Source organism: Phascolarctos cinereus, unplaced genomic scaffold, assembly GCF_003287225.1.
Source record: "Phascolarctos cinereus isolate Bilbo 61053 unplaced genomic scaffold, phaCin_HiC Scaffold_726;HRSCAF=1367, whole genome shotgun sequence".
Classification (NCBI taxonomy): domain Eukaryota; kingdom Metazoa; phylum Chordata; class Mammalia; order Diprotodontia; family Phascolarctidae; genus Phascolarctos; species Phascolarctos cinereus.
In genome coordinates this window covers 361038818-361054262 of record NW_027556098.1, presented here as the reverse complement: position 1 = coordinate 361054262, position 15445 = coordinate 361038818, and the positions used below count along the sequence as shown (strand labels likewise).

General features: G+C 43.2%; 1 protein-coding gene and 1 long non-coding RNA gene across 4 annotated transcripts in view; one reads left to right on the top strand and one right to left on the bottom strand.

Moving 5' to 3' along the window:
* Nucleotides 1-1582: 1582 nt before the first annotated feature.
* On the bottom strand, nucleotides 1583-2809 carry LOC144454179 (uncharacterized). The gene is made up of 2 exons (XR_013482480.1): nucleotides 2157-2809; nucleotides 1583-2020 (listed from the first exon to the last, which is right to left on the bottom strand). It is a non-coding gene; the product is annotated as an uncharacterized LOC144454179 (long non-coding RNA).
* Nucleotides 2810-2884: 75 nt separating this feature from the next.
* Nucleotides 2885-15445, top strand: part of RRAGC (Ras related GTP binding C) — a 55361-nt gene continuing 42800 nt past the window's right edge. Inside the window, exons 1-5 of one of the 3 annotated variants that reach the window (XM_078145464.1) lie at nucleotides 2885-3245; nucleotides 6777-6980; nucleotides 7699-7898; nucleotides 9288-9402; nucleotides 11114-11256. In XM_078145464.1, coding sequence (XP_078001590.1) covers nucleotides 2994-3245; nucleotides 6777-6980; nucleotides 7699-7898; nucleotides 9288-9402; nucleotides 11114-11256 — 914 coding nt within the window. In that variant the 5' untranslated portion in view covers nucleotides 2885-2993. The remainder of the gene's footprint in view (nucleotides 3246-6776; nucleotides 6981-7698; nucleotides 7899-9287; nucleotides 9403-11113; nucleotides 11257-15445) is intronic. The other 2 variants (XM_020983602.2, XM_020983601.2) reach the window with 2 other exon arrangements.

Below are 15445 nucleotides of genomic sequence, written 5' to 3'. Positions count from 1 at the left end.
TGGCCTTGATCTTGAAATTTAGCTAGATTGGTCTTTAGATGAGATTACAGTATGTCACTGGGTTCCTACTTCTAGAACCCAGGGTCACGAGCAACATTTACTCTACATTTGTTATATGATGTGGTAAAATGTGGGCTGGATGGGTGATCATGTGGCTAATTAAAGCTGGTTGAACTTTAACAAAGAGTGTGGATTTAATGGCTCTATATCAACTTGGAGGGAGGTCTTCAGTAGCACACCACTAGGCTCTGTCCTTCTGTCGGGGTTTTCACCAGTATCTTGGATGAAGATCAGAAAGTATGCTTATGAAATGTGAAGGGCTAACTATTGCAAACGACATGACCCCAAGGGATTGGAATATGGGACTAAAACCACGAAGCTGAATTTAACTAGATAAATGCATACTCCTACAGTAAGACAGACATCTAATTTGGGAACAATGTGTAAAAGATCTGGGGATCTAAGCTGACCAGAAGGTCAGTATGAATTAACTTCTGTTGCTTAAGATGAACTTTTTTAAGCAACTGTATCATAATTAGTGTGCATATCCCCAGAAATTAGCCCCAGAGTATTTTGCTGTTGGGACACATCCAAAATACTAGGTTTGTTTCTGGGATCCTACATTTTAAGAGGAACATGATAAGCTGGAATACATCTGAAGGAGGGCAACCAGAGGGCTGGAAACCATGCTGCATGACCAACTGAGAATGTTTAACTTGAAGAAGACTTGGGGCAAGGGGATTCCTGATAACTCAACTTTTGAAAAATTAACTTTTATTGATCTTTTACTGTCTTCTATAATATTTAAAAGATGTCATTTGAAAGAGGAAATAGAATTGCTTTATGTGCCAAAAAGCAGAAGTAGGACCAAATGGAAAGCTGAATTTTTCCCAATATAAAAAAAAAATTATGGGGGGGGAGGAGGACAATGTGATCACTGAGATCTAATTCTCCCTCCTCCCTTATTTGACAGATGAGGGATCTTAGGCTCAGAGATTAAATACTTTGCCTTAAAGGTGCCAGTTTAGACCAGGCATTCAGACCCAGGACTCCTGACTTAAAGTCGGTGTACTTTTTTGTCTAATCATTGGAAAGGCTGCCTTGGGTGGCCAGCTCCTCCTGCTCACTGGGGCTATTGAAGTTAGGAGGCTATCTGTTAGGGATGTTACAGAGGGTGTTAGGATGGATAAGCTGAACTCTAGGTAGAGTTTCACCACTAAGCTCCTATGAGAAGTATGTTCAACCCAAATGAAAGTGGTTCATCTGAAGGACAGGTACAGCTCCTGCCTAGATGATCACTTCCTGGCCAGATAGAGATCTGATGGGATCTTTAAGTACCTGTCTAATTGTGTCCCATCATGGTAGGCAGAAAAAGCAACCTTTTAGACAAAACTAAATTAGAAAATTTCTGACTTAGACTCAAAAACTTAATATGCCCCCCCCAAATCTTGATTTTTCTTCCTAACAACCGAGTCTCAAAAGTAATTTTTTTGGGGGGCTGGAAATAGATTGCCCAAAGAACTATCGATGAAATCCTGGCATAGGGGAATAGCCAACCCAGAACCATCCTTTATTTCCTATGTTTAGTTACTTAAATCTTTATTTTTCATTAGGATTGTATTGACTGATTAAAAATGTTAGCACCCACACATACACACTAACAATAACTACCCAATTACATGGGACTTTTAGGCTTTGGGCAGAACTTTCCTCACCACATTGTCCTGTGAGGTCGGCTGTCCCAGAGAGGTGGTGACTTGCCCCCGCCCCGCAGTTATAACAGCCAGTATTCCACCAGTCATCACTCCTAGGCCACCGTTTCTCCCCTCTGCCTATCTAGATTACGCACATCCTCCGACGCCCCAATGGATTTGTGATCTCAACGCGGGTAGGTACATTCTCCCAATGATGCAGACTGCAGCCCCATCACGCCCACCTACCCCGTGCCTCTCTTCCCTGTCCTCCCGTCAATCTGCCGGCAAGGTGCGGAGGAGGGGGACACCTTATGTACTCAATGCTCCTGTAATGGGGGAAGAGAAGGGTGTTGGTGGATTTGGGGGTCAGGGAAGGTTTCTGGAGGAAATGGCCTGCTGAGGCATCTACCCTGGCAACTCCAAAGCTTTGCCAATGGAGCCCAAACTCTTGACAGGTCTTACCAGGCAGGGAGGGGTTTTGAGCACGTGCCTGGCTGTGCTCGGCCAAGCGTCCGCCAAGGTGGAGAAGGGAATCAGCCGCGAGTCCCGAAGTTCCGAGTCCGGGGCGGCTGCAGGAGATCTCATGATGCCCCATCTTCTTCGGAAGGCGGCCATGAAGGCCTGACCGGCCCGCTGGGCCAGCGCAGCGCAGCCTCCTCTCCTAAGGCGGGCCTCCCCTTACCAGCGCTCGCACCCACGCCGGCCCTGGGGCTCTCCCCGTCCGCTGGGTGAAGAGAAGGGGAGAGGGGATCGAGAGACAAAGGCGAGCGCTCCCGCAGGCCCGGGCGCCGGGGACGCGCACTCAGCCTGCGGGGCCAGGGGCCACGGCTACGGCCACGAGCGCCGGGCTGGGAGTGGGGGGAGGGAGGAGGGCGCCCGGGGCCCCGGGCTCTCAGGCCGCTCTGGAGGGAAGGGAGGGGCCGGGGCCGAGCCAGACCGACCGGGCCTCCGAGCTCATCTAGGGGCACCCTCCTCGTGACCCTGTCCTCCTCCTCCTCCTCCTCATCATCATCTCCTCCTTTTTCTCCTCCTTCTCCCCCTCCCGCAGCGCCCAGTCAGGTGACGTAAGGCACGTGATGAGGCACCACCTACCCTGATGCCTCAGAGTGGCAGCGGCGGGCGCCAATGAGCGGGCGAAGCTCGGGAATCCACGCAATGAGCGCGGTGGGGGGCGGGAAGGGCCGGGGCCGGTCCGGGCGGCGGCAGCGGCGGCGGGGGGCGGCTGGCAGGCAGTGGCAGGAGGGGCGGCCTGGCCTGGCCTGGCTTGTCCTGTCAGGCTCAGGCGGCGGCTCCGGGACGATGTCGCTGCAGTATGGCGGGGGGGACGAGGCGCCGCTCTCCGGCAGCTACGGCGCGGCTGACTCGTTCCCCAAGGACTTCGGCTACGGCGTGGAGGAGGAGGAGGAGGAGGCGGCCGTGGTGGCGGCGGCGGGCGGAGGCTCGGCCGGGCCCGGGGCGGGCGGCGGCTGCGGCGCGGGCGGCGGCGACAGCTCCAAGCCGCGGATCCTGCTCATGGGCCTCCGGCGCAGCGGCAAGTCATCCATCCAGAAGGTGAGTCCGGGCTCCTCCGCTCAGCCCCCCTCGGACCCCAGCCCTGGGTGGGGGGCGGGCCCATAGTCTGGGCCCCCCGGAGGCCGCGGCCCTGGTAGCGTCTCGCTGCCCACGCCCAGCCCGCCGTGGGGAGGGAGAGCAAGCGGGTCCCGGCTCAGCCTCTGCCCGGAGACCTAGGAGGGAGCTCCCTCCTCCCTCCCTCCTACATTCTCTCCGGGTTGTCCCTCCCCCTCTCCTTCTTGACCTGTCCATACCTCGATTATCCTCTTCTGTAAACCCCAGGGGGTGGCCTGGATGGCCTGGGAAGTCCCTTCCAGTTCTAGATCTGAGATCCCGGGGGCTCCCTCGGGCAGTGGGAAGGAGCACTGAGGCTCCTTCGTTCTACTCGTTCTTACAGAAGGGGAAACTGAGGCCCAGAGAAGGGGGTGGGGCCCTGAGTACCCCAGGTAGGCCTAGATGTTATGTAGTGTTGTGTCTGTCTCCGACTGCACGAACCCTTAATTCGATGGCTTCCTTCTTTTGGTGCACCTAGACCACAATCCGGGGCTGTGCTGCTTACTACCTGTGCGACTTGGAGTAAGTTTGCGCCTTCATTCTCATCCTCAGAAAGAAGGGCTTGGACGAGATAATCTGGAAGGCATCACTTCAGGCCCACAACCCTAAATCCTTTCTCATCTTTGGGGCTAAGTGTAAAAAAACAAAAAAAAAACCAAAATGAGATGTACTGAATTTCCCAGGGAGATAGCTCTCTTCTATATACCTCCTGAGAGCTGATATAGGTTTGCAGGGATTCTGACCAAATTAAATCTGGTTAGGTAAAGAATTTGTTGTTTTCTTCTTTCTTGGTTTATGAAGGGTTAGTTAATGTCACAGGACTATTTTAGGATTGGTGTAATGGAATGGCCATATTATGGTTTTAGTTATTTGATACCTGGTCTCTCTTGAGGTGTTGGGAAGGATTTTCTAGACAGATGTGAACCCAGTTATCTTTACTGTGGTTGGGCCTGTGAGGAAGAAAAGGGAAGGTGATTACTAATTTACTAACAAGTCTCATACACTCAGATTTTGAATTGGAAGAGACTTTAGAGGACATCTAGTACAACTTCTTCATTACTCATAAAGAAACGGATCCCCTGAGTGGTGAAGTGACTTGCCTGAGGTCACACAGGAGATTCAAAGCCAGAGTCTTTGACTCCAAACTCAGTTTGATTTTCATTATGCCATGCTGTCTCTAGACTTGCATAGATAGTCAGGCTGTACCTCCTGAGACATACAGCTTATTGTTATTTCTCCTGTATATGGTGAGGAAGGTAAGTTTGGAAGTAAATTCTCTACACTGTATAGTCTTTATTTTATAAATTTGCTTCCATGTCCAACTCTTCTCTGAAAGTCTGCTGCCAACCTTAAGTCTAGGCCCTTTTCATATCTTCCTTTGGGCTAATATAGTAGCTTCCCAATTGGCTTCTGACTCTCCCATCCTCATTTGTTCAGCACCTTGCTCTCAGGTTCATCTTCTTGAAAGATAGCTTTGATCTTATTCCTCCAAAGGTTTGACTTAAGTCTGTCTTTCCAGTCTTGTATTGTGCCACTTCCAAGGGCTCATAGATCTAGAAATGGACGCCTTCATTTTACAGATTATGAAACCGAGACACAGAAAGCTTACTATGTGTCTTGCCCAGGGTCATACAGTGAAGGTGGAATTTGGGCCCAGATTTCCCTGACTCCAAGTCCAGGTCCCTAACCATTATGCTGCCCCTTTATGTAGAATGTTCATTCTTCCTTCCCCAGGCTAGACACGTCACCGTTCTAGACACAAAACTTGCTTTCTTACCCATGTCCCTTCATTCTTTGCCTTGATATCTGCAATGCTCCCGCCTTGTCTTTGTTGGTTGCTGGGTGTAGTGGAAAGGAGACTGGAGTCAGAGAATATGTGTTGAATCCTGACCAGAATATGGACTACCTTTGTGACTTTGGCCAAGTCCAGATTAAGGGGTTGCACTCTCTCTCTTAAGGTACATGTTAATTCTAAATTCTGTTATCTTAAGACCTTCCAAATTGGTAAGATCAAAGCTCAGATGCCACCTCTTTTAGCAGAAAGTTTTCTCTTCTCCGAATTCTCTCATTACTTTGTTACCTCGATTGTGCTTTTACGTTCTGTTTTGTATTATGATTATTTGCATGCAAGTTTGGTCTCTCCCACTAGATGGTAAGCTCTTTGAAGACAGGGACCATCTAATTTATCTTTGTAGCTCCCTGGGCAGTTCACTGAGCTTAGTACTTAGTAGATACAAAGTGAATGAAAGGTATCCTCTGTGGTGCTGTGGAAAAAGTGCTGGGCTTTCAGTGAGAGGACCTGGGTTCAAAACCTACTTCTGCTCCTTCTGGTGGACCTCCAGCCTTAATTTCCTTATCTATAAAAATAGGAGTTTGGACTTAGATGCAAGTCTGCAGACAGCATGGCACACTGAAAATCAAACTGAGTTTGGAGTCAAAGACTCTGGGTTTGAGTCTCCTGTGTGACCTCAGAAGATCCCTTCCGGCTCTCCGTCTGTGATCCTATGAAATGCTGAACGCTTGTGCTTTCAAGAAGGGCCTTAATGTTCATTGGAATGATGTCACCCCCATTTCGGTCAATACTTGCTTGTAGTACTATCCTTACATTGCCTTTCATCTCACACGTACAGAGTGTCTGCTGTAGCTCCAAATACCTCTTTGGTTATTGCTCATTGACTCAAACTTGAGGGTTGTTACCCATTTCATTTTCCCAAAAAGGAATGAATCTAAGTGTCTGACAAAATCCATTTATTAGAGATGTTGGTTAAATTGATTTAATAGATAGAAGTGTTTTAGGATTTGTGTTCCTTTAACCAAGAGACCCTTAAATCTCAGTGTATTGCTTTGAGTAGTCCCTAAATGGACCTCGGCCAAAGGTGAAAATTTTCACTGTACAGTAAATTATTAAAAGTTCATAGAAATGTGGGTGTAAAGAGTAATGATTATGCTGTTAAAATTGGGTAAAAAATTGTGAAGCTGGATATGATAGTAATGTGGTGTGCTGGGAGTCAGCAAACCTGGTTTTTAGCCTTAATTTTGCAACTAATTGTCTGATGTTCACCATTGAAAGCAAAGCCCTTTCACCTCTCTGGGCCTTACTGTCTTTATGTTGTAAAAAGAGGGGGCTGGACTCTAAAGTCACTTCCAGTCTCTCTCCCCTCCCATTCCCAAAATCCTATAAGCTCATTCTAAATGTTAAATTGTTTATTAGATCAGATCTTTAAATGGAGCAGTGAATAAGGCAAACATTTTGGAGTTCCCAATTTTCTTTTAATGGATAATCAGTAATTTAATGGGGCCTCTTTTAGCAAAACTAAAAGACTGGTTATTAGACCCTGCAGAAGGATCAATTTAGCCCCATTAACTTCTACTAAAAGGCCATTCTTGTATTTCTTTATTGGTTCATGATTAATTTTTACCAATCTAGGGCTAGTTTTTGAATACTGTGTACTAAATTTGTAATATTTCTCTTAACAGGTGGTTTTTCATAAAATGTCACCCAATGAGACCCTCTTTTTGGAAAGCACCAACAAAATTTACAAAGATGACATTTCCAATAGCTCCTTTGTGAATTTCCAGATATGGGACTTTCCTGGGCAAATGGACTTTTTTGACCCAACCTTTGACTATGAGATGATCTTCAGGGGCACAGGGGCATTAATATATGTCATTGATGCACAGGTAGTTATAAATAATCAGATTTCATTTTCTTTTTAAATTGGTTGTAAAAGCACAGGAAGCAAAGGAAAAGATTCGCTTTCTCTGACCTTTGTTTCTCAAACATTGTTTATGCTAATTGTCACTAGATTAGTTATCAGCATTCTAAGATAGAATTGAGGAAGTAAGTGGCATATGAGGAACTTGCCAATCTTTAGATATGGAAGGGCAAGTGGTTGGGGACATTTGACATCCTGAAATTCTGAGGTCTTTGCTGTGTTTCCTTTTTTATTGGCTAATGTCAGGTATCTCAGTACCTTTTAGTAACAATGGTGAAGTAGATTATTAGACTAAATAACTTTGCCTGTGTCCTGTAATATTGAAGGAGCATGTTTTCTTGTTTGCCTGAATTAAGAAACTATGTAAGAACAAGTTTGAAATGATATAAGTTGTTATGGAAGAATGTGGGTTCTACCTAATGCTCTGTGTGTGTGTGTGTGTGTGTATTCACAGTGAATGTCATATTTAAACTTGTTAGAAAATTTGTAGTCAGAAAACATTAATATACTTAGTATTGACTGGAAGGGATATATATTATTTTTAAAGAATTTGTATAGTTATCAGAGTTATAGATACTTTGGGATGTGTGACTATATTATCTTAACAGAAAGAAAGGGGATTTTAAGTCAAGGAGATGGGATAGATTTTTGTTGTTGTTCAATTCTCTGTTTCTGTTTTATAGGATGACTATATGGAGGCTTTAACAAGACTTCACATCACTGTTTCTAAAGCCTACAAGGTTAATCCAGAGATGAACTTTGAGGTTTTTATTCATAAAGTTGATGGCTTGTCTGATGATCACAAAATAGAAACTCAGAGGGACATTCATCAGCGAGCCAATGATGACCTTGGGGATGCTGGGCTAGAAAAACTCCATCTTAGGTAATTGTGTGTTCTTTCTTTAAGAACGTTTGGGAAAAATGCCTGTAACTGTGTCAGTGCACATGCTATGGTTTTCTTTGCTCACGTTCCCTCCCATGGAGCCTTTTTTTTAATCTAGGTCTTCCCCCTCTCCCAACCTTTATTAAGCATGATTGTGGGGAGTGTTTTATGATTTGAGTCATAGCAAAATGACCTACGTGTTTTCCTGGCCATCAAAGTCACCTTAAGTCTTTTCACTAAAACTTGTCTCAAGTAATTTAAGTCTGTATTTTTATATTAAAAAAAAATCTGATTTGGGACTTCCTTGTCTTGGTCTAATAAAATCTTCCTAAGTTTAGTGCAAGGAATCTCCTTCTTAGTATTTAGATGTTTTATTAGGTGATTAGTTACAGAACATTCTGCATCTAGCTCATCATCTAGACCTCATTCAAGCTGTTTATTTGCCCAACAGTCAATCTGTTCTCAGCCTCAGGAGAGGCTAAACTAAATAGGACTGTGATTGGCAGAGAGGCTTTGAAGGGGTGGCAGGGCAGGCCTTCAAGCTTCAGTGGACTCCAAAAACTCTTGGTTCTTTTCTGAGATGGGTGATAGTTTATGAGCTTCTATAATTAAAAGCATTACTACTGCAAATTGTTTGCATCTGAAAGAATAGCAGCTTTTGGTTTGTGATTATTACTAGAGTATCTGTAAGGTTGGAGCATGACTGAATTTAAGTGTTTGTTATACTGTGTATTTTGGGAACATTTCTCCCCGAATTTCAATCATCTTCGTGTTGCAGGTGGAATTCCTTCTCTCACTATTTATTTTGCTATTAATATTTTTTCATTTAACAATGTTCTGAGAAGCACCTCTTAGTAAGCATCTTGACAATTAAAGGGAAGAAAAGTTCACTGCAATGTTGTCCCTACATCTTGCATTCTCCCCACAAAAAAGGATAAGACAAGCTATCATTACATTTATTATTTAACAGATGTCACTGATGTCTTCTCTGGATTGAGCTTGCTCTTGGTTTCCATCTGTGACCTCTGCTCAGTTTTGTAATTGAGAAACCGAGCCTTTTGGATCAGATTCCAAAGACTTAGATCCATGCTCATGCACCTGCAGTCCCAAATACCTCCCTGGGCACAGCTTCAAATGTACATGGTGTGATGGTAACGTAATGAGACTGATTTCTGTAAGAGACGGGTGAGAATTGGTCTCATTGGTTTATAATCATGCCTTGTACATTGGACAGTGGGGATGACAAAATCAAGTCTTCTGCTCAAGACTTAAAGATGCCAGTAAGTTGAAATTAAGTATTTTGATATTTAAAATTTTATATGTTACTGTTAATAAGACACTATGTGCAAAATGTTTTTCAGATTAATAAAACTGGGTTGTGTTTTCCAGCTTTTATTTGACTAGTATCTATGACCATTCAATATTTGAAGCCTTTAGTAAGGTGGTGCAGAAACTCATTCCACAACTGCCGACCTTGGAAAACCTATTAAATATCTTTATATCCGTAAGTAAGCTGTTTAACTCATTATTCTAGTTGTAGGAGCATTATTAGAATACATTTTAGTATTGTCATAGTTTCAGAATGGGCTCAATTTGTCTAAGTATTTTTTTGGTCTTTTTCCATTCCTAAATAGCATTTGCTTTTATAATTCATGAAATGCTGAGAAGAGCCTTTATATTTCTTATGGGGTGAAGGGGAAGGGAATAAGCATTTATATAATACCTACTGTACGCCAGGCACTGTGCTCAGAACTTTACAAATATTATCTCATTTGATCCTGACAACAACCCTGCTGGATATGTAATGTTAGTATCCCCACTTTACAGTTGAGGAAACTAAGGCAAAGAGAGATTACATGACTTGCCCCAGGATCACATAGCTAGTAAGTTTTTGTGGCTGGATTTGAACTCAGGTCTTCCTGAACTCCAGGCATAACTATCAATCCACTGTGCCACCAAGTGCTTCAATTAGAACATAAACTGTAATTGGAAAATACCCTCAAGATGTCAAAGAACTGTAGTAGCTTAAGAAAAAGAGAGGGAGATTGTGAGCTCATGAGTTAAGCCTTGATTCTAACGGTTTGTTGGACAGAGTACTAGGCAGGAGTGTGGGAGGCCTGAGTTCTGTCTGAGAAGTGTCCCAGTTCTGCCCTTCCCTATCTGTACTGTAACCTTGGGGAAAGTGATTCACCTCTCTGGTACTAATTTCCACCTATAAAATGAGATTTTAGGATGAACTGATTTTTCAGGGCCTTTTGTTGTATTCTTCTGATTTCTGGCATATATAAAAGATGATTTTCAAGTTAAAAACCTGATCATTCTCCCCTTGAATTAAGTTGATTGCACATTATGCCTGACTTTCTATTTTGAGGAGTCAGTTCAGTGAATAAGGAAATGCTCGGTCAGATTGGTAGCTTAGCCATTATACTGCCTGATGGTAACCTAGTGAGCTTAAATTGGCCAGCATAAGCAAAGCTCTGATCTTTTCGTATTATAGAAAATCAATATTTGATTTTCTCATGGTCATTGTCACATGCAGATTCTGCAGCAAGTTGAGGCTGTGGCATTGAAAATTGGTATTATTTTGAGCAGTTTTGGACTTTGAAAAGCATAGAATGGCTGGAAAATTTGGGGAAATTTTTTTTTGTCATTCTCTCTATGGCTTCTCTGGAATTCTTTCTGAGGATAACTGTTGGTACAGTGGATAGAGTATCAGGTGTGGTGTTTTCAAGACCTGAGTTCACATTCAGCCTCAGACACTTACTAGCTATGTGATCCTGGGCAAAAATCATTTAATTTCTCTTTGTCTCAGTTTCCTAATCTGCAAAATGGAGATAGTAGCAGCTGCCTCGCAGGGTTGTTGTGAGGGTCAAATGAGATAATAGTTGTAAAGTGCTTTGCCCAGTTGTTGGTTCATGGTAAACACTATATAAATGTTAACTATTCTTCTTCTTGGAAAATAGTACTTTTCAATGATAGATGGCAAAGGAGGACAAAGTAAAATTTTGCAATGTCATTATTCTGGTCATCTAAAGCAGTAGAGCAGTTCCATTTTTAAACTTCAGATGATAAGAATGTCTCCCTACAAAGGGCTAGTCATTCCAGAAATGAATTTGGATGTGATTAAATGATTAATGTGATTATCTCCATAGATCTTGTGTAAATTGTGGTATTTGAGAAGGATTGAACACTTTCCTAATTTTTGTTTTTTGAAGAATTCAGGTATCGAAAAAGCTTTTCTCTTCGATGTTGTCAGCAAAATCTACATTGCAACAGATAGCTCCCCTGTGGATATGCAGTCATATGAGCTGTGCTGTGACATGATTGATGTTGTAATTGATGTGTCTTGTATATATGGGTAAGTGACCTATTTTTCAGGCTCTCTTCCTCTTGAGATGGGGAGGTTAGAACCTCTCCAGAGTTAAACCTGGGCCATGATTTCTTTGATCTTCTACCAAGTACTGCATGAAGCAAATTTGGTTTGGCCCATATTATTGCAGCCTAGAGATTATGTTTTTCTCCTTTTTGAGATTCTGTGACTGTCTCGTGGAGAATAGCCTTGGGAGTTTTGATTTGTGTTTTAAACTCTTCTAGAGAGTCCTTGTTCCTCTTAGGAATGCTGGTAAATCCATTTTTTTCTTTTTTTTGGTGAGGCAGTAGGGGTTAAGTGACTTGCCCAGGGTCACATAGCTAGTACATGTCAGGTGTCTTGAGGTCAGATTTGAACTCAGGTCCTCCTGACTCCAAGGCTGGAGCTCTATCCCCTGTGTCACCTAGCTACCCCAATCCATTTTTTTTTAAACGTATGTATGTGTGTGTTGTGGGGTAGGGGAATATTATTTGTAGTCATTATTCCCCTTAGAATCTAAATCAAGCTGGTTTGGCATTATTAAAAAAGCTCAGAATACTATACTATCTGCTGGTTTCTAATGTAACCTTCAGGCTTTGGGAAGAGAGGAGGTGCTGACCTTTCAAAGGATAAGGAAAAAGCAACCTGACAATTTTGGATGTTAGAGTTTTATGTCTAGCAAGAAAACAGACTAACTCCTCCTAAGGTTAAAACAAGCAAACTTCTTCATAGCTTGTCTGGATTTCTTGGGTGCATTTTTGAAGTGAAAGTTCAGTTATGAAGAAAAAACAGATCAGCTGGTTTACAGACTAGCCAAAAGAGTGAGTCTTTCAAACTTTTGGAAGGCTGATAGGCTTCCCAGAGGCCAGTGACCTCTGCTCTGTTGGAGATTAAGATTAAGGGGCACAAGAAAAGCTTGCTGCTTACATAACAGCAAGAAGTGGTATTTCTATAGCGTTCCAAACCCCCTTGTCTCATTGGCTCTTCATGTCAGGTCCATGAGGGGCGTGCTTCAGTGCTTGCTTATTACTGACCCACATTTTACAAATGTGGAAACTCCAGCCTAGCTTCTGGGTCTTGTTTATAGACCCCCAACCTAGGAGGGTGGTAGATGTGAGCTCCCACTTCTGCGGAATCTAAGAACAGCGCTTGCTTCTTCTGCCACCATGGTCTTTGTCTTTTCTTGAGCCCTGCCATGCTGACCCAAGAGCTGCATGAGCTTCTCTTCCCCTTCCCACCTTTGCTGCCCTTTGGTCATGTTTGCTCCTCTAGTCTCTTGTCTTTCCTCATGCTCCCCTCTTTCTTATGTCACTCAGTCTGGCTCTCCCTCTTCGCAGGTTCCCTGATGCTTGACTTTGGCTTATCTTTTCTCCACTTCTTTGTCTCTTTCACCACTTGCCTCTTTCGCACCTGTGTCCTCCTTCCAGATGCTCTTGAGCTTCCCTTGGTCTGTTTCTCTAGCCTTTTCCATATTCAGTTTGCTTTTACCTCACTTTTGTCCCAGTTCTTGGGTTTGGTCACACACACCCGTTCCCCTCCTTGAGTTTGCTTTTTGTCTTCCCAATCACTTGTCTTCCCTGTCACTTTGCTTGTGTTTCTCTTTTGCTTTTATTCCCTCTTCTTAATATGAGAACTGGTATGTATGTGTATACACACAAATACACATACATACATACACATACGTACACATATGATACTTGTATACATATACACACATACATAAATATATATGTATGTATAAGGAATATGTGTATTCCTTATTTGTCTTATAAGTGAATAAGATTTTTTGTTTTAGCTTCTTAAGTAAAAAAAAGGTGAGTGGAAATAAGAGGAAATAGCCATTTTATGAGCCATCTTATTATGGGGAGAGGGGTGGGATGTTTCTACTATTCTTTGTGTATTCACAAAGTATTTTCTGATTAAAATCTGTAGTGCTAGAAATCTGGAAAAGTATGCTTGGGAATGGAGGTTAGATGCAAAAGGGGATAAGAGACAGGTTGTGTTTGAATGAGCTCTCAGAAGTGGTAAGTCTAAGTGACTAGTGAATATGCTTCAGATCTGAGAGGGATGGGTGGAAGTGATAGTAAGAATTCTGAGGGCTAAATTGATGAAAACATCCAGCTGGAATAAAGGAGGTAACCATAAGGTGAGTGTAAGATAGCTTGGAATCCAGGAGAGCAGTATATTGGGGAACCTGGTGTGAGAAGGCCAGGCACTGGGCAGGATCCAGCAGCCTGAGGTCAGTGACAAGACAGAAGTATTGTGCCAGAGGGGATCCTTGGGGTCTTGTACGTGGCAAGAACACTAGGAGCCAGTTCTGGAAGGGACCCAAAGCCCCCACTAGACCTAGCTGCAGGACCAGCTGAAATCTCTCCTGACCAGGAGCTGCACATTTTGGTCTAATGTAAAAGCTTGATGGTATGACCTATTAGGCCATGCCAATGAAGATGATTTCTGTCAAGTTGAGACCTAAGCTGGCATAAGAAATCAGTACTCAGAAAAGCTCTTCACTATGGGTACAATTCTGATGCCTTGAACCAAGAGATGAACTGGAAAGAGGGAAGCTTCATTAACTAAGAAAGGAGCTGGAAATATTTAGCCTGGAGAGGAAAAAAGTTGGGGGAGAAGGGAGGGAAAGAAGGTGGGTGGAGCTAGCTGAAGGTTCTCCTGTGGAGGGAGGGAGCACCGAGAGGCATGTTTCAGTTTGTTGTAAGGGGAAACTGCTGAATCATTACAAGAATCTAGCAGGGTTCTAGAATGTACTGTTACAGACTTAGAGCTAGAAGGGTCCTGACAGGCCATTGAGGCCCAGCCTCTCCTTTTAGAGAGGAGGAGACAGGCTCAAGGAGGTTAAGGGACTTCCCAAGGCTAACATAGGTAGCAATGAGGCAGTGACTCCCAAGTCTAGTACCATCCCCTGTGACACCTTGCTGCCTCTTAGTGGAGGGGGTTGCTCTGGGAGATATTTTGGTCTCCAGCATTAATGACAGCCAGGTGGTGCAGTGGGACTTGAAATCAAGAAGGACTGAGTTTGAATCCTGCCTCAGATACTTGGGCAAATCACTTAGTCTCTTGTACCTCAGTTTCTTCATGTATATATTAGGGATAATAGCACCTAGCTCCCAGGATTGCCGGGAGGACCAAAGGAGATAATCTTTAGAAAGCGCTTTGCAAACCTTAAAGCACCATATGAATATTATTATTATTATCATTACATGCTATTGTTATTGGAGATGTTCAAGTGGACCATTGGCTGGGAACTCGATACTTTGAGATTTCAGTGAATCAGAGGCACCTTCAGGTTAAGCCTTTTAAGACTTGTAACTTTTCTCCTTTTAATTTGTCAATTTGTTGTTTTGTCCATGCCCCCTGGAGCCACTAGTAGTAAACTTAAAGAAAATGTGGGTCCTCAATTTGGGAGACAACAGGGAGGGTGAAGCTGGGGACCTTTGCCCAGAGGCTAGTGGCTGAGGAGAATTCTGGGTGGAGGCAGAGGTGGTATGAAGAGCAACAGGATTGAGCTTTCAGGCCTGGAGAAGGGATGAAAATGGGAGGGTGGGAGGCTGCCTAGGACTGAGAAATATCTCCTGGGTTTGCACTATGGCAGCAAACTCTCTGTGGTACTACACAGGAAGAGAAAAAATAAAACCAGCAGGGCCACAGGATAGTTAAATTAATTTGCTCCCTTTGTGTGTTTGGCTCTTGATTGAGTTTTTTTATTGTTGGTCATTGGTGCCTAATTTTAATAAATAACCACCATTTCTGCTCTAATTAAGACAAAAAATAATCGGTAGATTAGATGAGATATTTGATTCTGACAAACAAAGTAGTTTTCAATCTCTGCAAAGGCTGTTGTGCATTCGTCAGAATTTTTCAGCATCTTCATAAACAGATTCTTATACTACCTCTTCTTTAAGTTTTTTTTCTACTTAATCCCCTACCCTGTATTAGTGTTTCCCAAAGTAATTTGTCCGTTGAATGCTTTTGGGCTTGAAATATATTGAAAGAATCTGCAGGTGCTGATCTGGCAGTCCTGAGGATATGGAATATGCTAAGAATAAACAAATAGGGGTACATCAGTAAAATTGTGGAGTAAAGTAGAAGAAATTAAACCTTTTCCTACAATAAATGCCGTATAATTTTTGATATGTAATTTCGTATTTAGTAATTTAGAAAGGAAAATATTGAGGGCCATTGT